At 37.2% G+C, this 24,648-nt stretch overlaps 1 protein-coding gene across 1 annotated transcript in view; it reads right to left on the bottom strand.

The window, feature by feature from the left end:
- TENM3 (teneurin transmembrane protein 3) overlaps window positions 1-24,648 on the bottom strand; it is a 334,852-nt gene that overhangs the window by 129,219 nt on the left and 180,985 nt on the right. The window contains exon 4 of the mRNA XM_067297935.1: window positions 13,571-13,808. Within this exon, the coding sequence (XP_067154036.1) occupies window positions 13,571-13,808 (238 nt within the window). The remainder of the gene's footprint in view (window positions 1-13,570; window positions 13,809-24,648) is intronic.

The following is a 24,648-nucleotide window of genomic DNA, read 5'->3' as shown; positions in this document are numbered from 1 at the left end:
TTTGAAGAAGGTCTCTATCTAAAATCAAGAGAGAAAGGATGCTACTGGACCAAAAAAAAAGCATAAGGGGGAGGTGTCCAACAAGCCTATTTGGTACAACAAGCATGTTAATTCTCTTCAAAAATAGAGGGAGAAACTTGATTGATAGAGAACAGTTATTCTTACCAAATCTGTGTTTAGTTGTAACCAAATAGCAGAAACAGGCATTACCACAGCAGAGCAGATTGTCAGGAACAATATCTGGTCTAAAAGTGGCCGGTACAAACTGAGAATTTGAAACCCTTTCAAACTACTTATTCACTAACAGTTTACTCTTTCTCTAAACAGTCCCAAACTCATGCTCTCACTCATGTTTTGTGGCATTTATTTCTGTAGGCTAAACATACCGTGTCAAAATATATTTTCTTCTATCAATTTCAATTTAAATTCAACTGATTGTTCCCTTGTTCTTGTATAATGAGTTTGCCCTGCAGTACATAAAGACAACATTTTAACAATATTACTGTTTGATTCATTTTATGTGTAGGGTAAAACATACAAAAGCATTATAAAAGTAATTGCCTAAAGCAAAAAAGCAAACTACAAGCTCTTTATGGGTCAGGCAAAGGCAACTGCGGAGTAGAGGACAGCTACTTTCTGATACCTGTTGCTTCAGCACAGAATATAACAAAACTGCTCTTTGGAAGACAACAGAAAGTGGCTTGAGGAGAAGGGAAACATGAAAGAAAATCTCCTGCTAACATTTTTTGTATTTGTTTATTTTACACTCAGGTATCAAAAGACCTCCAAAAGTTTAAGTATACTTGTGAGTCTCTGAAAATTTCTTTTGTTCAAGTAACAAGTCCACTAATTCATTATATTTGACTCATTTGTTCTCCTTGCAATTTGAGAAAAAAATGGGGGTCCACTGCTGCTGAAATTATCCTTCCACTTTCTTTGACTCTTCCAGGCAAGGCAACACCATTCTGCCTTCTGTAATCACAGATCATATTAAATACTTTATGAAAATGAGCACACCAGCTTCTACATCGAAGGGCACAAGTTAATCATCACTCAAAACCAACTCAAATCTTCCAGTATCTAACTTTGTTAAAACTTATCGATTTGCCTCTAAGGAGTTTTGAATCTGTGGACATTGTTACATGAAGAAATAAATTTATAAGAAGATGTAGGTAATTGTTCCTATCCATTCTGCTGAGGTCCTCAATCTGTGACACTGGAATCACTGTAAGACATGAAGCATTAATACCGATACCTTAGACATCCAAAATTAGGGACATATCAGTCATATTCCTCTAAGCTCCAAGAAGCAGAAGATACTTCTACTGAATCCACTTTGACTGAATACAGGTTGAGAGAAAGGTAAATTTTAGTGGATTTCTGTTTTGGTGACATATTTACCTTTGAGGACCAACTTTTCAGGAGACATGACTTCTCTACTCTGAAACTGCCTGCACGCCTAATGACTTGATTTTGATATTTAATATAATGGAGAGTATTGTTGAATTTATTGGAATAAATGCTCTAATTAATCCATTTTGTAATAAATACAGCTGTGATGATTGCTAACCTGAACTAAAATTACTATGTTTTGTCCAAAAATGGCCCCAAATCAAAATTCACCTATTCAGAGAAAGTAGCAATTAGTAGTTCTGCTTTTCAAAAGTGTAATAACACCTTGTACAAAGCTTTGGCAATACTGCAAGGCCAGTGCAAACTACCAACACATATGGGTTACTGCAATATCAGTACAAAACCTCTTTTTTCTTGCACATATTGATGACATTACAGTGTAGATACTCTGCTATACTGGAGTATGATGACAATCTGGTAGGCAGCATCATTGGCACTCACATTCAGCCCCTGTCTGAAGGAACTCAAAGATACATTTTATATATTTAATATCTTAGTTATAAACTAGTGTTTGCACCAGTCAATAGAATAAACACTAGATGTTACCACAAGAATGGCAATCACTTATTCCATATATGCATTCGAACCTGCCTGATCCTGGAAGAAGGATTAGTATTTGCAAGAGCACAGCCTCTTTGGTCAGAGGCATATGCAGCTTTATCTTCCTGTTTTTCCCATGGTCCAAGGGGGCATAGGAAAGTTAGACAGAAAAAAGATTTCTGAGGTTTGTGAGATGTCATTCTCTACTTCCCATAATTCCTTCCTGACACATGCAGAGATAGAATGTGTTTATCTCTGCCTAAAGACCAGCATTTTATTTGCCATTTCCATGCAAAGAAATCAATTAACCTTACCAGAGTAACTTTAGAGAGGATGGATATTTCCAGCTGCAGATATTTTAGCTTGCTCTAACTTTTCCCTTTGAAGTTTTTGTATTTACTTCTTCCTGACTTTGCTTAATCCAAAACAGCTGATTTTCTCCCTTAAGGGAATGGATTATCATGCTCTTTGTCTGTTTGCAAAAACCCTACCAGATACATTAACTGTCAGAATCAGAATAAAACTATTATCCACGGAAAAAATAGTGGTCTGAGATAACAATCAGTCACTGCACTGCATCTATTGAATGGTGTGTTCCCTCTCTCTTGACAGAACCTATTCACACTGGATCGAACTGGGTGCTCTGAACGAGACCATGACCCTCATCTCCCATTTGACATAAGATTGCTCTGCCTGGTTCACTAATGGATAGATCACATCAATAAATCTGATTCTTCGCACTGAGTTGAGGAAGCAGATGGAACGAGAAGATCAATCTCTGACAACTGACGTTATAGGGAAGATGTAAAAGAGATAACAGAAATTACTGAGTAGGTCTCACATGAACTCTGGTTCACTGGTGCATGAGCTCAGGATTCCCAGTAGGCTCCAGCAGGAATTGGATTTTTGTTTCTCTGTGAGCACTTCATGCCTGTCTTCATTTTCTGTAAACATTCTTCTGAGATGAAACCTTATAGCTGGTGGCGTTTGCCCTTAGCACAGGCTTATGACTGAGTTCTGCAGAACCATATGTCTGCCTTTAACATAAATCCAAGCCAGCACAGAAACTATATTATTCGGTGAATTTCTTTCAGCTTCCTTTCTGTGCAGAACTGGAATAAAAAAAATTGTCTAGGAAGACATAAAAGTGAATTTCCCCTTCCTCAAAGTCAATAATAATCCTAGCATAATCCTGGAAAAAATTCCAAGATAACATCAGATCAAATGATGATCAAAGTCTGGGGGAAAGAGGAAAGAGAATAAAGCTATCATCCATATGCAAAAAACAGAGGAAACACCTGTGGGAACAGGAGATAAGCCTCTTTAACAGCTTATTCAAATGTTTTGGAGAAATGCTTTACATATGGTAACACCTGTTGAATTTGGGTGAGTTTATATGGAGGACCTCTTTCTTTACAATCTGAAGACTGAAAACAAAGAAAAAAAATAGTAAGGCAGCAAGAGCCTTCCTTACTGCTTGTGTTTTCTCCCAAATCTGGCCCTTGCCATGTTACCATACCACTGTACATGGCCACTGCTGGGGAAAGACTGGAAAAGTCAGGCATGGCAACCTGCAGCAGAAGCTTGAAACAGCAAGCCAGACATGACAGCATCCTAATATGCTGTGAAAGCTGCTGGGACACAGTGACTAACAGCACTGAATACTGACAAAAGGCAAAAACCTCCTCTGTCTTCAGAAGTGCAAGAGTAAATCCCTTCCTCTGCAATGCACCTTCTTGGTTGCTTAAGAAAGAATATAGTGCTATAGCATGTGCAAGGCACCTGTAAGCATCCTATTATCTGTTTCTCCGAATTCAGATTTGGGTTGCCAGCTCTCTTCCCCTGAGGAGGAGGAGTTCACTTCAGTGTGATACGCACACACATGTCTAGAATTAAAAGAACGAGAATAATTGGTCTGCTCTGCCAAACCTGCTCTTCTGCGCTCCACTCTGCTCTGCTCCGCTCCACTCCATGAAGATGAGCATGGAAAACAAACAAGCACTTGCTAAGCCGCACTTGTGCGAAGGTGAGCAGGACATTCAGGTCCAAAGAATGACTCACCATGCTGGGTGGTAAGTTAGGAGACCTGCCACAATTTTAGTTACTCATACACTTCTCTGCAGGATTGTCCCATTACCTACCTTCCAGAGGAGAGGGGAAAGTAGGCTCAAATATTACTCAGTAATTATCAAGTGGTTCTGCTCTCCCATACAGGCTTTTTCAGGGTCTCTTAAGGGTCTAGTATTCGCACAGACTCTCACCCACCTTACACTAAGTGCCTTGGAGCTGGATATCGTTGGTGATATCCATTCCTTAAGGAGGCAGCAGTGGGAAGGAACAAACCTGAGAGCCTCCTAGTATGCTTTCTGTCACTGATAGTGTTCATACTACTCCAATTCTCCTCTCTCCAAAGGAAGAAGACATAGAAGAAAGCATTTGAATTTTGCAGTGAGGACTGGAAATGCTTATGTGAGCTATAAGGCTTTATATTACAATTTCTTATCTTGTTCTCTGCTCTTCTGGAACCATATCCCTAATGAGACAGAGAGAGAGAGAGAGAGAGAGAGAGACAGACAGACAGACAAAGCTGTCTCTGAGATGAGGTATTCTAATCTTGGCTCATTCCTTTCTTGAATATTGAACAAGTTGTGCTTTCCAGGGAGAAAATAAAAGAAATAAGGTAAGACACAAATACTCTTCCCATCTCTGACTTTTACTACCCTTTCTGTCTTCATAAAGCTCAAAGCGAACAATTGTTGCAAGCGTCTCAAAAAAAAAAAAAAGTGGAGACAGTTTCAAAAAGCACATGTGGTTTAAGGGAAACTCAGAAATAGAGCTGAATTATTTAGTCAAATATTAGCGCAGAAGCTGAAACAAAGATTGAAATTTCACCTGCACCAGAAAGACCTGTCTGAGCTACTGGACATTTTAAAGAGAGATAAGACTAGAGGGAAGTTAGAGAAGTGAAGTATTATCACTCTGTCAGTGACTGATAGGATCTGATTCTGCCTCTAGCCATGAGCAGGCTGAAGTTTCTATTATAATGGATCTGTGAACCTTAGCTCACTTATTGATGTCCATAACTGTGGCTCTCTTGAGATTCAAAGTCTGCGATAACTTGTGCTGAACCCTGCGCTGCCACTACAGCGGTACCAGCAGTCACTCAAACAGCCAGATTCATGTCACTGCAGTGACAGCATTGCCATAACCTCTGAGTTGCAGCCACCACCACCAACCTGGCAACTGTAAATGTTGTTACTCGGTGAAAACTTGTATGCTAAACTTGCATACTCTTCCATGCGCAACATACCAAAATCTGCAAAGAGATTTGAGAGACCACCATTCAGCAATTTAACAAGGCAGAGGATTACGCCTTGGGCTCAGAGAGGGTGAAGCTTGCTTTGTTTTTTTAAATGGTACTCCTTTCCAAAGGTGCCTTTTTGGAGCCGGACTGCTCTTTGTGCCACCAACGTTATCAGAGACCCTGGGTGTTGGCACTCTACAGTCATCCAGGTCTTTGCTTTCCATGATACTTGGTATCCTTTTCTTACCAATTTGAACATGACAGAAAGAATTTCTAGAACCTGTTGAAGTTCTCTGTTAGTTCAAGTTCAGCTGCATTGACTGGGATGGCAGGCTTGACCCCAGTTAGGCAACTGGAGAAAGAAGTTACCTTTTAACTTTGTAAATTTTGTGTGCTTAGCTTTAGGGTCTTGATGGTATTTGTTTACTAAAGCGTCTTTTTGTCTAACTTGTGACTTTTTTTAGAGTAAATTTGAAGAAACTTCAGAGATTGCACCGAAAGGCGTCCTATTGACCTAGGTCATCACTCATACAAAACCTTTGGTCTCATTACTCCTGGCTTCTGTCACTAATAGAGCCTATGTCGGCAGCCAAAGACTCTCACCCTCTTGAGTCAGTCCTGTAGGTGATGCGGTACCTGTCATTTGAATGCATTTCGCAAGTACTCACAAGCAATAGAGGACTAGCAATAATCTTGATTTGCATCCTGGACATTCAGGCTCTAATCCTCTAGCAATTCATCCAAGTCCCAGCTTGCCTAACGAACCACTCTCAGTTTCTCCTTCCGGGCTTCTCAGTCTACCCCTATTCACACCCAATCCTACCCCTTTCGTGCCCAGTCATTTCTGGATTTCCCCTCTCTGTTCCACACTCCTGACTTCTCCCCCTCTTAAATCTAATTCACTATGCCCTTACAAATCAAATGACCTGGCCATTTTTTAACTGAGCTCTCCTGACCTTTCCCCCCCAACACATGACAAAGATCCCCAACCAACCTCCTTGCAAAGAATTATTCCTTAAATATTCCTTAAATCCCATCCCTGCAAAAAATTGAAACTGTCAGAAAATACTGAAGAAGATACCATAAATAGCTGGATAAAATAATAAAAAAGCTAGGAAGCCTTACCTAGAAGAAATGCAAATACTGTCATTATAACTAACTTTGCTGATAGTGAATCTTATTTATGTTTTCAGATTTTGATATCTAGATAACTTGGGGAGAGGACTATCAGGTCAGCTTAATGAAAAACAGGCTCTTTACTTCAAACTAAGATAGTGATTTGTTAAGATACGTAGAAATATATGTTTACATATTAGAGAAAAGAATAGTGGTACCAAGTAAAGCCAGCAATACATACCATTAAAATACTTTGAGATTTCCAGTTGTCTTATGATAATTAATGCGCTGTGCACAAATCTCTGAAAGCGATAAACAACTATTCCTACGGTCTAGGCATATGAATCATTAGAACTTTTATGTAAAATGTTTTTCTCTATTATCAACACTAAAATTGTCAAATTCATTAGATTAATATTCTCTTCATAAGTCATTCAAACTAAGAAACAGTATATCATAATGTAACACACGCATGACATGAAAACAAAGGAACAAATATATAATGATTCTAGCTGTGACACAGTATGTTAGTGAGGCTGATAAACTGAATCTTCATGCTGATAACATGTTGTATTCTCAAATCCATTATGCTTTGGAACTGATGTGTTATTATCTCTGGACAACTTTCACACTAGGAGGTGATCCCTGCTAGCATAATTTTTAAAAATGAAGGGATTACAAACAAGATAAATTTCATTGTATTGTTACCTGACCTAGTATCAGCTAACGGGAGTTTCATATAATGCAGTTCATTTGCCAGAATACCTGCATTTGGTGGTCCCATTACAAACATATAAAACATAAACCAGGCATGTTTCTGTTAACTCTACTAGATAGCAATTATGCATCTGAATCAGTATCATATGGTAATTGATCTAGAGGGAACAATAATATTTGGCCTTTGTTTTTTTAATACAATATGCTTACATTTTTAATTTTAAAAAAAATGACAGGGTCTTGTGGTAAATACCTGCAATATGTTTGAGTTTGATGAAAATGATTAACTAATTGAATTTAACACACAACTTCCTTCCTGCTGTTGATTTTAATTTGTGGCTAAGTGGAAGTTTAAGAGTTTTGGGAACTTGAAGCATATCAATATACAGTGTCAATGTATTTTACAGATGAGCTAGCTATTAATGGGCAGATGCAGATCTCTTCATTTAGATCAAACAGTAACAAGGAGATACTATAAATAGCTGGATAAATAAATCAAATAAACCTTATCCCTTTTATAATTTTAAGAGTTACAATTAGTGAAACAAGAATTTGGACATAAAGTCCCACTTTTTACCATACCATTAAGAAAAAGAAAAGAAAATTTATGGTGAGTAATTTTTTTCTAAAATTTCTCATGTTGTGCCAACCAAAAGATTGTAACTCATTAGAAATTGTATTGCTTTGTCAGGTTTTGTGGATAGTATACTGATTTGCAGAAGAGTACTGGGATTAAAAAATGTAGTCCAAACAGAAGATAGGTATTAATGAAGAAACTTAAATAGGCACAGAACAGTTATACAGTAGAAATATTATTTAAATGAATTGAAATATTCATTTATTTGGACTTCTCTGTGTCCAATTATATATTTATCAGCAGTTCAAATTTCAAACTAGCTTGCAAAAATTGTAACATATGAACTATGTAGTTTTTAACTTTTTAACTTCTTTGGTCATTCCTTATGCTCCCCTATTATGGCATAATATTTACAAAACCAACATTTGCTAAATAACAAATACATTACAGATTAAGGATCGGATCTAGCAAATGTATATTCATGTGAATAGTTTGCAACAGCTTGCAAAATCAGGCCATAGAGAATTAATACAACCTCAGTTGCACTCTTACTTTCTTAAGTGAAAGCAAACGAAATTTTGCACTCAAAGTTTACCATTTTGTTTTTACTAGGAAGTCAGTGAAAAACTATTTAAAGCATAATTTAGAACACAAGATATAAAGATAAGAAAGACTGTCCTAGATGTATTTGACTGTTGTAATCATTTTTTTTAAATCACATTTTGTCTTCTGTGTCAACAGCTAGCATCATGCAAACACTTAGAGTCACATACCCATAACTGCTATCGTGATATGTTGGAGAAAACACATCCATCTCTATAAGGTTGTCATGACCATTTGCAAGGACTGCTTGATTTCCTAATTTTCTATATACAAAGATACAAAAAGATGAAATTAGAGTGGTAATTTCAAATGAAAGAATGGGGTGATCCAGAAAAAAGAATTTACAGATTCTGTTCTCTCTCCTGTATCTGTGCAAAACTGCAAACTGCATTTTGAACGCGGGAGTTATCTGCCTTCCATGCTGTCTTTTGAACTACATGCTGGATTGTAATTTGAAGACACAGTGTTACAAGGCTACCATTAGGTGGTCACAACCCTTTGGTGATCCTTATTTATGTGCAAGTCCTTGAATAAAATTCCTGGCTGCTGCCCATGGCAAGACAGGCTTAAGGTCTGAACACCACTAAGTGGGGGACTTTGTTTACTTGATGAGGCTGGACAAGAGATAAAGTAATAAAAGTGAACTGAGACTATAAAAGACAGTCTCTTGCTGGCTATCTGGCACAGCCAGTTAGCCAGAAAATATGCAGAGGGCTGGCTACTGGAGTGATGGGAGATCTCATGCTCTGCAAATGCCACTGCGCAGCAGCAGGGGAGGGAAAGGAAGGACCGAGGACTCCAACTTAATTCAGAAGAATCTCAAGAATGGCAAGAAAACGAAGGGGGAACAACATAACTAGGCATCAGTGTTGTGTTTATATCTGCATATTTTTTGTTCTACCTAAAATAAAGAGTCATTTTGAAACATCTCCAAAAGCTGTGTCTGTGTTTGCCTTCACTATTAGATAAACTTGAAGTGGATGATAAACTCAAGCAATACTGTGCAAATATTACTGCAGTCTGGACTATCAGTGCTTTCCCAAGACACACAGGACAAAATGCACAGCGTGGTTCATCTCCGCGTCTTCATGGCGACGGCGAGGGATTTGTGTGCAGGAAGGATGCCAGACAGACCAAGCAGAAATCTAAAATAATGCACTATTCACACCAAGGGAAGCTTGTGAGTGTATGGGCCCTGTATGCTAGAACTGACACACAGATGCCAGGGGAACACCTGGCGGCAGGAGAACCAATGTCACAAGAAACCGTAAGTTATTTGTTCAATTTCAGCCTTTGAAAACAAAACTAGTTGCTTGATTTAATGCACATCTAACTTGGGCTCCATATATACTAGCCCCATAATTATGGCATGTCAATCTTTATAGATGCATTCAGGCTCTCAGCAACCTAAGTAAAGCAGAGTACTACCTTCTCCATTTACAGACCAGCCAGGTGACATGACCAGAATGATATATCGGGTTTTCAGAAGAGCAGAACTTGAACTCCATCCCTGGCTTGTGCCTTTATCTTGTACCATCGCTTTCCTGAACAGAGGTTACGTGTTTAATCAGCTGCATGTGTGAAAACCCGGAAGATCGGGAGACTAATGATTTTGATTAAATCGGACACTGTTTCAGTGGGTGGAATGCACAAAATAGCTACTTTGGGCAGACTTTTACTGCCAGCAAGACAGTGCTTTTGCAGACAATCAATCAGCCTTTATACAAATCGACTTAAACTTCCCTGGAAACTATCAACACCCTTTCCACATCTTAATCAATATTAAAGCTACTAGTTTCATTGGCAGTCCACCCCAGTAAAGATATATGGTTGTTCAGTGCTTATCACACTTTAAGACTTCCTAAAATCTTCGCATCCTTACATGAAGTTTGGATAAAGCTCGCAGATTGGTTTTGAAGTAACACATCCTAGTAATGGTTTGGTCAGTATCACTTCTGACATATTCTATAATTGCTTCAAAAAGGCTGAAATATTTTCCAGTCTTCAAGTATTTCTTCAATCATTTCCCTCTTTCTCCTCAGTAAAATTAGTAGATAAGTAACTGAATACAGTAATGTTCCTACCTATTCTGTTTTTAACTATAGTTTAGGGATAAGAAAAGACTATGCAGTGTTAGTATAAACTAAGAAAAACGTGCTAGTTTTTTGGCCTAGCCAGTGACAAAATCCAGTCTATCATACAAAATACAGTCTTGTTTGACAAACTTAGGTATTTTATATAGCCAATTAAGCAAGAAATGGCAAAGCTCTTCCTTCTTTGATTCACAGACTCTTTAGCATAGATTCTGGATAAAGTTATATAATATTCTCAGACATGTATTCCTGTAGTGGAATATGTAAATTTTCTCTTGCTCATAAATTTATCTTAGACATTCAATGGCTAAAATTAATGAAATACTGCCTGAGAAATGCACTAAGAGATGATACCAACTTGCTTTTATCAACAGATTTACGAATTTGAACTTACTCTTCCTCTGCATATCTCTAATATATGCAATTGTGCATTAGAAAAATTCTGCTCATTCAAAAATTTACAGAAAAAGCACTAAGTGATTTACTCAGTATTCTTAAATATCAATAATAAAGATCCTACTAAAATGCAAAGCCATGAAAATGTAACTAATATGATTCTGACACCCAAGAACACATTACTAAAAACTAGTATATTAATAAAAAATGAAGATAAAAAAATCTGCTAATAATTGATTACTTAACCCTCATTTATAATATTCAGACACTTGACATGTAGTCAGGCATCTGTATGATTTTGGCTGTACGACCAGTAATCCAGAGAACAAAGTGTAAAGTTATTCAATACAGCCCTGCTATTTTATTCCTTCAAAAGTTATTCTTGTTCCATGGTGCTGACTTCCCCAGCAGGTCTATTGCTCCTACAGCTGAACCTAACTCACAGGAGGCTGGGGAAGAGGCAAATAGTAAAGGCCATTAAATGGCAATGAGAAGTTCATGAAGGCTGCAGGAAACCTTAAGGCTTTTTCTTACTTCCTTTCTTCCTCAAAGGTAGATTTTACTAACCCCCAGTAGAGTGAAGACAATTTTTGCCACTGCTCAGCAACCTCACTGTCATTTGAATACGGCATTGAAGATGGAAGATGCGCTCATGTAACACAAGTTATGGTTTTAGGTCCTCATAAAATTTTAAGGAAAGAGAGTCTCTTTATATAAAAAGCCTGGGAATTCCTGTTGGATATCGGTCACCTCACAGTTCATCCATTTAATCAGGAACAGCAATGCTTTACACAAAAATATTAACTCTACACAGAACCAAATCACACAATATCCTACTAAATATAAAACTGAATCCAACCTAATAAAATATATATCAAAAAAGTCAGCTCCAAAGCATTGCTACTGCAAAATGATAGGTACTGAAATCTCCTTCAGGTTTTCCAAATACATCCTGCTCAGGTACATGTGCATACACAAAAACAGCCTCCTCACTATCCAGCTATACAGAACAGCAAGTTATATGTCATTTTTATGCCACCCATCACCAATATGAGCCTAAAGAGACAGAAACATGGCTATGTATATATGCTGACATTCACATTCTGCACCTCTAAATGACAGGCACCTAAGATTAAAAAAAAAAAAAGAAGAAAACTGAGTACAGGCATAAGCTAAAATATTGCCAGAGATGAAACAAACTGTCTTTTAGGCAGAGAAATGGATGAAGGAAGAGACCTAGCACAGAGTTGTTAATATAGCTGAAACTGAGCCCGAGAATCACACTCTACAGGGAACCTTAACTAAAAAGGGAAAAATCAATGACAAATAAGATGGGTTCTTCACCTCAAGAGTTCCAACCAAGTGCGACTATTAGAGAAGTGACAGTAGGGCTGTGTCAGTTTTTATGTGAAATTTTCACATTTCAGCTTATGCACAAGTGTTCAAAACTTGAACATTAAAACGCCCTTAGCTTTTCATCAGCAACATTTAAAAGATGAGATGACTCTAGTCAGCCAAAAATTATTTCCTCCAGGCTGGAACTGGTATTCTTGTTCAAGTACTATTTCTTTACCAACACATTAAAAACTGATACGACAACAGAAGCAAACATAAAAGATCTTATCAGCCTTCTGAAGACCAATCAAGCATCCTGAAAATGGTGAACATCTTATTAGCATACTCTTCCCCACTACACACGCATTTGTTCTCTAAGAAAACTTTTTCTTAATACACCTACTAAATTGTCTGAATATGATGATGAAATCTCTCTACTGGAATCCCACTGCACAGTGTCTACATTTCCTAAGGAATATGGTAGAGTCTATGAACACTAAGAAATGGAATAGCCATTCCCAAAAGCTTAACAGAAGAGAAACATCTATAGGGACAAACTGCCTAATATAGAATCTTAAGGTCGCATATACTTTAAACTACTTAAGCAAAATCAGTTTGACTATCTTTTACTTTACTACAAAATATAATTTAAAAGGATTAAAAGAATGAACTTAAAGGATTTCATAAATATTTTCAAGAACTAATGTCAGCTTGAATATAGGTATAAATATTTAGTTTGATAACTAAATTGGAATATTACAGTTTCTGTTAATAAAAAATTAGTGCTGATTGACTGTTACAGGAGTATTAATTAATCACTCTAGGTAAATTCAGCTCTCTGCCAGTAGGTCCTATAAAAAAATTTTATAGATCATTCTGCATCATACATCATTCTGCATCTAAAGAGGCTTGTGCCACCCTTTATATTAGCTGCTTTCTTTCCTAGAACCAGTTATCAATTCTCAAAGACAAAAAAGAACGAGGACAAATTTATCACTACAGCAGAACTAAGTGAGTCCTTTCATCTTACAAAACCCTAGAAAAGTTTAGAAAACATCTAGCCTCACTTAGGTATTTCTTTAAGGGGTTAGCACTAGAGTTAAATAGGAGTTACTGAAAGTTCCCTGACGTTTGATTTGCAGGGCAGTATATGTTTGACACATACATGCCTGGCAAGCAAGGCAAGAAATTTCTTCAAACAGTCAAAAGTCACATGTTATGAGCAGGAAGGAAAATACTTGTCCTGAAAAATTCAGATATTCTCTGAATCCAACTACTGTGCAATACACATTATAAGAGAAAACAGTGTCATCATGGATTTTGGAGAGAAAACAAATTTTTTTTTAGTACTGAAGTTTTAAATTTTGCTGACTGAATAAAGGGAAGCACTAGTTGCTGGTTATCTTTCATCAAGTTAAGTGTTTTTTTTTTTTTTTTTTTAAGTCCCATAGACTGTAGAGGCACCTAAGCAATTACCTGCTTTCCAGTGGCGCATTACTGCCAAGGACCCAGCTGTCCTGCAGCTGGACTGACTCAGGTGTGGTTTGCAGCTCGGCGGGCAAAGCAGCCGGCGGGGCCGGACTCTGGTTCCTCCTATTCGTCAGTGAATTCCTGTTAAGTGAGGTGATAGATGGGTGATGCTGTGCTGAATGTTGCTTGTGGGGAGGTGGCAAAGGTTGCAGGGTCGACTGGCCTTGGTTATTTGGAGGTTGTTCTAAGAAGAAAGAAAATTAAAGTTTGTTATACATCATCTTAGCATATGCTACAACCAAAGAAGAACGAAAAATTCAATATAATCCTATCATCTAATATATTTGCATATTATTCTATTAGCAGACATTCAGTGACATTCTCTAAGAGCAAGTTTACCCTTGATACGCAAAGTTCTAATTAATATACAACAGATGGTAAAATTGCTTTTGGTTTTAATTTGTTTCAGGTTTTTTTTAAATCTGGTTTTATTAGCACCTACAGAAAACAGCATCTGACAGATCCCCTAATGTGCCTTTAGATTTCAGCTTTTTTTAACAAACCAACCCTGAAATTAAATGGGTAATTTCAGTAGAACACAAAGGTTTTCGAAATGCATATAATCCCTATAATTATTTAATGGAGTTTTTTAAGCTTTATTTAACTGCAATAAATTATTACAAGCTAGCTGCTAAACAGCAGTAGACTACTCTAGTTTAGTGCCTTTCAAATAAGGCAGATTTGCACTATGATCTGCTAATAGATGCTAAGTATTCTTTAGCAGAAGGTCACTCTGTGAAGCAGATGTTGCTTCATGGATATTTAACAGACTGAATCACATCTGATTACAACGTCAGAAGACTCATATACTTAATGACCGTCACATCCATTAGAACACACACAGAACAGATTTTCCAATTTCACACTATGCAGTACAACTACATTTTGGAGTAAGTCACAGGTGATCAGAGAGTCAGGCCATCAAAACAATAGTGGAAATATTTTGTGACTTAACCAAAGCATATAACACCCATAAAGCTTAAAACCAAAACCTCAGAACAACAAAACCCACAACCAAATACCTCCAGCAATGTTCGGTTTTAACAATTTGTTCTGTAAATTCAGTAGTTTATAAGTCAGAAGTAGAAGACAAACCTTGCCATAAAACATAAGCAGAACACAAAACAAAAAATCCTCGTGATGCTTCGTTTGTAATGATTTAGAGATGCCTGATGACACTTAAAAATGTAACACTTAACTAAAGAGTGACAGATATAATCTGCTCACTGCTGACCAGCTTTCTGGCCTGAGTATCTACCAAATTCCACTCTTAGACTACCTGCAATTCAAATTGCAGTCTATTTTCTGAAGTAACATAGTAGAACCTGCTTAGCAACAAAATGCAAGTCTTAAGCAGAGCAGAAGATACAGGGCCTGCACTTTGCTCATGGTGTAAATGCTTTCATATAGTTTTTAAATTAGGTGTTTGATCTTCATAAGCAATTCCCTGTTTGAAACTGGTTATAACTGTGAACTATTTCAAAATGAGTAATACAGTGGTACAGAGAACACAGGGAAAAGTACAGACGTTTCGGACAACTTACTAGTGATTTATAAAAATAACAGTGAGCAATTTCTCATGCCGTGAACATAAGAAAACTTGAAATTGTTAAGGAATGGACATGCTAAACTTCAACAGAAAATACAGCCTTATCTTTTGGGAATCATTTCTTTTTAGAGAACCCTGCTCTCCAGATTTCTGGTGTGGTTGATGTGACTTTTGTCATAAAAGACAGTAATGCAAAATCTGACACTAAAACAATGGCAGCACCATAACATTTTCACCCAATTAAAAGAACAAACAACAAAAAACCCCAAACAAAACCCTAAAACATTCATGACAAAATATCGTTCAGGAAGCAAACAACTTATCAGCTTTATCTTTACCAACACCAATGTGTGTCACTGCATATGATCAGAATCACTATCAAGGGCTTCAAGGCACGTTTCAAAAAGCCAGCTACAGGATAATTTAACAGGCTAACACTAGCAAAGGTTTTTTTTCATGTCTACTTAAAATTTTATCTGAGTTAAATTAAGGCTATTTTTCAGCTGGTGCAGAATTAACTGTGGTCCTATATTATATATAAAAATATATATGTGCACATGTGTATATACACATGCGTATGTAGAAATTATTACTTACATTACAGGAAAAATTTACAAGCAAAATTAAGTCCTATTTACTTATTTATTTTTAATGAGATAAATGAATCAATTAAAACTGTCTTAGGGACCTGATCTTCCTTTCTATGTTGCTCCCTTTTTTGACTCTCTGACCTGCCTAGTCCTGTTGAACGGTGTTGCCATGATCACCTCTGCAGTTCCTATAATCTGCAACATGATTCTGATATCTGTCTTCTTTATTTCTCATCTCATTTAAAATCTCATCTGCAAATCAATCTTCTAATCTCTGTCTTGTTACAGTTTTAGTACCAGTATATCCTCTCCTGCAGTACATCCTCTCCTAGAGGCAATCTCTAGCAGCGAAAACAACGTTGTTCGTTTGCACACAAGTGGGTCTGAGCAAGGGGACCACCATGCCACCCAAGCCTGCAGACTTTTCTCAGGCAGATGACGGACCATCGCACACGCTCTACTGGGGAGTGAAAGGCATGGTAAAGGCTCTGTAAAGGCTGTTTATGCACTCCCAGAATAAACACAGAGCTGTAGTAAGTACAAGGGTGACATGCTAGAGGGAGGAGACTGGATTCCTCAGCCCATTGCCCAGCTACTCTGTCCACTGTTTGGGATTCGGATTATTCCCCCAGATATTTCCTATCAGCCCACAAAGCCCCTCTACCCTACCACATATAAACGTTACTGACACTAAAACTACAGAACAACATATAAAATAAATTAAAGGTTAGGGGGACGAGATTATGACTATAAGGTGCAGAGTAAAAGAGAAGTAGAAGAGGATGACTAATACAACTTTATAAAGTTTGTATAGCAAGATCCGCTAACCTCTCTCCAGAATGTGCTGCCAGGTGCTATTCTTTAGTGTCCGAATGCAACTTGAATTGACAGGGAAACTACAGCCTACACAGAATCAGAAATGCCTGAAAACACTGGAATAATCCATATCTTTTTCTAACTGTGTAAGAGCTACAGGTAGATATGAATGTTGGCATAGTAACTGGATCCCATCACGGCTAACAAGATTAGATTTTCTATAAAGCAATCGAGCTAAAATCCGTGTTCCTCTAGATTTCTTCATCCCTATACCATCATTCTGAATGAGACATTACTGATGACTGCTCTTTCAATCTTTTCTTCAGCTTGCCAGATTTTCTGAATTCACAGGTCTTTTGATTGCCAAGCAATTTCTAAAAAAAACCCTTCAATCTTACACCACTGATTTGTGAGGAAGATATAATCATCACAACAGTCATGTTTCAGAGGCTATATTTAAGCCTGACTCAGATTCACTTTTTTACTCCTTTTTTAAGGAGTTAATAGCTAAAGAACTGCTTTCAGGTTTTTTTAACAACTTCCATAGAAAATTATCAAAATCTAATGTAATAACTAAGCTTCTCAACATTACCGTGACATTATGGAATTAAGTTTCATTTCATATGTAGGGAAACTGAGGCATTGATGTTAAGCATTTCACATAGGTCGCATGAGAAATCAGTGTCACAGGCAGAAAAGCACTGTATTGTTGCTTTCATAAATAAGGACTTGACGAAGACAGGGGGAGTTTCAGCGGTTACTGGACCGTGACATAGATACATCTTTCATGGGCTCAGCAACTACTCCTGCATTGGTGAAGATACTCCTGCATGTGCCTCAAAAGCTGGAAGAGAGATCCTGTAACTCCTCCCACCACGCCGGCAATCAGCTTCTGGGGGAATGGGAATCCTAAAACGAATCAGTTCTTCACCCTGGTTAGTGAAGCAATCAACAGTGCTAAAACTTCCTCAGGGCCCTCACCGCACACTATCATAAGTTTCCTTCTGACAGAAAATCAGGAAGAAGAAAAAGTGTTCAAACCTGATAAAAAACCAACTGTGTCAAAATACTTAAAAGCTGCACCTATTGCAGAAAGTTACAGTTGCTTTGCTTTGAACTGGATTTAAATGCTATCCTAACTGATTTAATCTCAATGGAAATGTCTAGTTTACACCAAAAATTAGCAGGTGTGCTTATGTCTAATATGGTCTGTTTTAATGAAAACTTCTGTGTTCAGCCTAGGCCTTAATGACTGTGGAGCAACCCCGTACATCTTACAGAGAAGATTTCTGCAGCAAGAAGCAAGCGTAAATTGGCCCAGCAACCAGCCTGTACATTCCAGTTGTTCAGGTACAACTACAACAACAACAACAACAACAACCACCACCACCACCTTTCTGAGGTATTTGCTGTGTAAGTCAGCATCAGATAATTATGCATGTCAACATAGGTACAGAACTTGAAAAAGTCATAAGAAATTGGGTAGAAAGCTGTCTTACTACAGTTTTACTAATTTTTCAAAGCATATTTAAATTGTTATTTACCCTAGGGAACGACAGTGAAGCAAGGCAGCCATTTCAATTGTAGAGGTAAATTATATGCACGCTGTAGCCTTTCACAAAACCTTTTTCTCTTTTCTTTTTCAAAAACTAATTTACATTTAATTAATTTTATCATTTAACTGTTACTGAATTTGAATAGCATACGAATGTGAACATAAGAAGTGAGGAGATAGATAGAGAGATGTTTATGATAACTATTGCAGTTTGGGAGAGAGGGGTTAATACAAAAGGAGAAAAGCAGACCAAGCGTCCATGAAAAAAAGTAATTTGTTGCATTTTGTGTGATAGTCTTTGCATAACAGATAGTTCATTGACACCTGTCAGCTAGCTACTCATCTAGGAAAAAGAGGTGATTTCTATTCGATAAGGATTAGTCTTTTATATAGTGTATAATTAACATTAAAGTTGAGTTTCCATGACAAACACAAAAGCAAAGACTTCCATTGGGATATAAACATTTTAAATGTGAATATACTATAATCGAATATCTATGTCTGTGAGAGTCTTAATTCTTTCTAAATGGGTTTCTCCTGTCTTTCCTCAATCTTTAGAAGAGCTCCTTCCAAGTAGGTGGTTGGAGTAGACTGAATGTCTTAGAAGAATGCTAACAAAAAAGATAACCTGTCATTTCCAGGTCACTGGTCGGAATCCTGCCCCTTGTTGCTAGTGATCAAAAGTAATTTCCACAAGAACTGGTTTGATTTCATGAATAAAATAACTTGGATGGACTCAAAACTTTACCTAACTGACACAGGGACACATGCCCAAAAGTACTGCAGTACTTACTGAAACGGGATTTAGCTTGAAAATCTCTGCAAACTGAACAGAGTGGGTCTTATGGCTTCATTATTCCTCGAGGTCCCCAAGGCAGTAAAGTCCCTTCTTCCCACAGGCTATGAGCGGCTATTATACTGCTACGGCCAGGGCTTCCTAAAGTAAAACTGTTCACTCTGGAAGTGGGAACACCTTTCATGAGAAGCTGTATTTATGGAAAACAAAAATAAAATTAGGGGTTTAGAGAAAAATTCCCTATTTAAATGTTCATTTGTAAGTAGGAAGGCCTGTCTTCCGAATGAACTGTTGCCTCTGTGTACTTCTTCTGCCAGGGGGTGCAAGACTCTGTTTCTTTCATTTCTGGTCATTTACTACAAGCTATAGTGGCAATCCAAGATAACTTGCAGTATGTGCTTATTTTGTGGTAATCAAGCACTTCTTTAATTTCATTAATACACAAATTCGCTTTGGCCTGCCAACTGCTTTAAGGACCCGAACCATATGCTCAAACCAAGGAAGTGGGTGACACAGTGCCTGCCACCACGGGAGAGCCCCTTCACACCGTTTTGCTCTCAGCCTGCACTATCCTTTTCTGCTTACTTTACAGTCAATGGAGATGCTGAAGAAAAGAGAATTAACCACTGCTGTTGCTCACTTTTACTTGAAGTACTTGCTTCTGTATGGTGCTTCTATGCGGTGATAAAAACATAGAGAAGTGACAAGGACACTTTGACCAGGGTATGCATCTTTAGCTTGTGTGTGAGTATGTATACTATTATAATATAAAATGGGAAAAAGTCATACAAGTAGCTTGATCAAAGTGGGCCAATGTTTGTCTCCTCACCAGTACACTGCCTGTAGTGTCTGACAAGCTGTCAAACTACACAGGAATGAGCAACTACCAGTGAATTTAACTGCAGGATATGCTCTGAAAGATTGCATTGCCTTATTTGTGCCTCCTAAGTTTGGAAGGAATTATAAAGAAAACTTGAATTTTGTTATTCACATTACACAGTTTGCTTTAAATATAAACATTATTTTATTATGTAAAAAAAAAAAAAAAAAAAAAAGATTCTATCCTGTAAAAAGAAAGACAGACTTATTTGGTTGTGGAGAAACTCAAGAGGGTCTCATGGTGCACATGTGGTAAGTATCTGACTAAGATCTACCAAATGGAGAAAAGAAGAGGAGCAGGAGAAGCTCCCTGGAGGGGGTAGGATAGTCCCTAACATGTAACACTGGTATTTTAAACCACAAAGAGCATGTTGATAATTTCCTATATCATAGGATATAAGGAAGCAGTCCTTTTCGGATTAAATATACACTGGAAAACAGATAAATGAATCACACACAACGTACTGTCTAATGCAAAAAAAATGAAGTCTTCAGGAAATGAAGAAAAATATTTTTACCAAAGTCTTTCAGTTAAATTGTTCTGATGTGCTGTTTACAGAAGTGTTACTTCAAGTTAAAGATACACCTGTAACGTTATATTTCCATTTCACATCCATTTAGCAAAGTATCCTCCCCGACAAATTCACATTGATCATAACTGTGCATAGTTGGATATGTTCCAGAATTCAGTCTTCCATAACATTTTAGAAATCTTACTGTAGCAAACATAAACCTTCAGTTCCTAACATTCTTTCCTAAAACTATCAAATATTTTTTTCGCAAAAAAACTTCGTAACGTATATGAACTGAACTTCAAAACTTACTTGAAAGACTGAATTTTTTGTCCCTGATAGTTTTAGAACAAACGAGCTAAAAACCTATATACTATATATGATATGTGACCCTGTGAAGATAAAATAACTTTCTATTTTATGGCATTTACTTTGAAAATCTGATTAAGATAGATGTCTCCAGTCTGTAATTCTTCAATGTCATGTTGTCACAGTTCCCATCAGCAAGATGCTTTAAAGGCTTTCGATTAATATTGCATGCCAGAACTGAAATTACATCCTTTGTCGTTTAGTTCCTAATGGTGCAAGTGATATCTATCAAGTAGTGTTTTATGAAGCATGTGTGATTTTTATTACAGGCTGTTTTCACAAATCTTTTTCAGGTTTCATACAGACTGTTCATGGTTCACAACAAATATGCTCTGCAGCTTAAAATCATGCCAATTCTCCAATCTGAAATGAAACCTAGATTATTTAGTGAGGTTTATCAATAGAAAAAACTCTTCCCTAATTTAAATCTGTATAAAATCGTCTTAATTTGCAATGTAAATACTACTGTAAGTCCCCATGACTGTATATTAAAACAAACAAACAAACAAAAAACCCCCCAAACTAGGGACTGATACAAATGTAATCACGTATTATTTTCACAAGTAACAGGTTTAGTTCACCAAATCTTAGAATTGCCTTAATTTTTAAAATGGAGGTGACACATATACAGATAAATCATCAGATGCAACATTTCCCCTGCATCCAAGTGTGATGGAGATTTTCATTTGTAGTATTCATCTTTGTAAAAGAAGATGTAGATAGCTAAAATTTTTTCAATTTACTAGAAACTAGATGGGGCAGTTCAAAAGTCAAAAGTCAAAGTTCAAAAGTCTTCAGGCTGGTTATTTTTGTTCAACTTGCTGTTTAAACAAAGATGTGCAAAGTCAATAAAACTTAAACCTTAGAGGCCATCACAAACAGACCACATTTTTCAAATATTTTTGTCCAGAGACATAAATAACTTTCCTTAATACCTAATGAAGTAAGGCAAATAATTGCAGCAAGAAATACTTTCCATTGTGAAGAACACGGACATTTCTTCCACAGATGGTGGTGAAAGGAAAAATCAGGATGATTTACTTCTAAAAGGTTTTATTAAATGTTGTTTCCACTCCGCGCTGTTCGCTGTGGGAACTGAACCGGCTCATTTTTAAAACGTTTTTTCCATTAGCCAGAATCGATTCTCAAAGCATTCCAACATACCCACATCCAGCCTGCAACCGCTCCATTAACCCCTTCAATATACATGTAACATGCAGTCAATATTGCAACAGTCAAAATCTGCTTAATTTAAATACCGTAAAATGGTGTCTTCTTATCTATGGATATATCTGTAAGAGACTGGCTAAAGAAAGGTAATTACAAAAGCACATGGGGTGAAAGAACTAGGTTGGTAGAACAAATTCACCTGGATCAAGGAAAACTGATGCTGACATTCTCATCCATAAGGCAGACATTTTAAGTAACAAAGCAAACCAAAACCTTGCAGGTTTCAGACAGAGTTGAGGATGGCTTAATCACCTCATCAAAGCTGAAACAGAGATAAATATTTTAGCTTCAGTGAGAACAGCTATAGTGAAACTAGTTCAACAAACAGTCTTCCTAAAAGTGGCCTCTTTATCCCCAGAGGGATTTAAGAAGAAGGATGAAAAAAAGGGAAGTAGAGACACAGAGCTAAAATAAATTGAAATTTAACCTGCTGGGGTAATACACTTATCATCTTGCTTTAAAAAGAAGGAAAAAAAAAGATAATATAAGGCCTGTCCAAAAAAAACATATGACGGTAACTATGCATAGAGAATGAACTGGAGCCAAACACGTGGACTTACGAGTCTACTGCCACGGTACGTGATCCCCCCCCAGCCTTCCCAGCTAACCCATGCAGTAGTTAGCAGAAATACTAATAGATGTTATTTCTATACTCATTTTAGGGCCTGAGGGCTGTGAAATCAAGCAGAATCTTCAAATGGTAAAACGTCATTCACTTATTTCCAACAATTCACCTGGAGATCGAACTGGGAAAAAAAATACTATGGTGAGAAATTACAAAATTTTGTCCACTCAAGACACAAATGAAACTCAGCTTGGCATTCAAACTATTATAACGCAACCTTTGCTGGCATGCTGCTGGCCTGCCTGCCTTGCAGCGGGATTCGGGTGTTTTGCAGGACTCCGAGCTCGGGTTTTTTGCCAGCAGACAGCAGGCTCCCAGAGCAATACCCCCCCAGGGCTGGGGGTCACCTGCTCCACAGGCTCAACTTAAAATCACGCTGTTCCCATTCAGAACGGCATTTTTGCATCATTGTACATCCGATCACCCTGCCGCCATGGCTGGAAGCAGCAGCGAGGTACCTTCCATTTCAGCTCACAAACTGAAGGCTGGTTTTTGAACCAGAGAATTCCAGTTTGCATTCAAACAAAAGGAAAAGTGGGGAAGCCTACGTTATAGAGCCCAGCTGACAGGCTTTGTGGTGGGAAGAAAAGCCCAGCTTTCAAACTGCTGACAGAGGACCCAGAATTTATCTGAAAAACCTTGAGAACACAGCTAACAACTGCCTGTAAAACACAGGTGAAATAATGTGGAGTTATTATCACATTTCCTGCTTTGCTCATCCACCACCTTATGTTTATAACAAATAGAGACGTTCACATAATTTTGACTGCAAAAATTGTGATTTACAAATAAATGAAGGTTAAAAAGTGTCATACCTCAGTTTATAACTTGAATAAATTCTATAATCCCAATTCAGGCAAAATAACAGCCTTTTAACGTATGTACTCATTTTATACCATATGTTTAACTAGAGTGCAGTATGGATTGCAAAGATTGATGTATGACTTCTTAATAGATTTCCTAGCATTTTCAAGTATTGGATAATTTTGGTTCCTACCCAAAATCATAAATAAAAAGTGATCTGTGACTTTATGGGGTTTTGCTTTCTGATTTTATTTCCGAACACTTCCAAGAAAAACAATTTGTCAAAGCTATTTACATAGAAGTACATTAACTACTGTACAGATTTTAAAAAAAAGGCTTTGAAAAACTTTAACCTGAAAAAAACTCTTCATAATTAATGAATATGTAATGCTTACAGCTGACACAACTAGTGCTGCAAAAACCTGCCATTCTTCCCAGAAAACAAAACTGCGTCTAAAGGATCTTTAACTACTTACTAAGTCTTTTACTGACATGTGACAACCGACATCTATGAAGAAGAAAACCACTAGATTTCCTCACTTCTAAGAGTCACAGGGAAATTCTTCTCTCATTAAGTCAACTGAATTTTTGTCACAGACTTGTTGAAGCTAATGTTGTCTCCTCAACATTCTGCAAGTGCACAAATCCAAAGGTAGTTTGAAGACCCCAGAATTAGTTCATTATGAGTGATGAAAGTCTGGACCAACTTCTGCATGATCAGCCTTGTCTGGGAACACAAGACCACACTAATAAAACCAGTAGAAGATAAGCTAGGAATGGGAAAACACAATATAAAACTTCTAAGCGCAAATAGGTGAGTTTGTTTCATCAGATTTGAAATAGCTCAGATAAGAGGAATGCATGTTCTACTTTGGAGGAAATGAAAAAGGAACAGGGGCAGTGAGATGAAAAGGAAACCATGGGAAAAAAAATGGCAGAACTCCACAAAAAAGAGGCTGAACAAATAATACATATAGGAGATGCAAAAGGGAATGGCGGAGAGAAAAATTCTAATAAAATTGAGAGAGCAAACATATTTTTATTAGAAAAATCATACTGATCAAACATTTATGGAAAAGGCAGAAGTGATATGCTGCTTTTACTGCCCCTTTTTTAAAAAAACCAAGCCTGCTCCTGGCCTCTAGAGTTAAAGGTAAAAATCCTGACGTACTACAGTTTAGGCCTAAAATCAAAAGAGAAATAAAGCAGCAGGACACCAGATTAATTTTTGTCTCCATATCAATTAATTGATCTATTTATTATCAAGTATAAAAGATAGTCAGAACATGAAAGAGAGGA

The sequence above is a fragment of the Apteryx mantelli genome, chromosome 5 (genome assembly GCF_036417845.1).
Source record: "Apteryx mantelli isolate bAptMan1 chromosome 5, bAptMan1.hap1, whole genome shotgun sequence".
Lineage (NCBI taxonomy): Eukaryota > Metazoa > Chordata > Aves > Apterygiformes > Apterygidae > Apteryx > Apteryx mantelli.
This window is presented reverse-complemented; position numbering and strand designations above follow the sequence as displayed.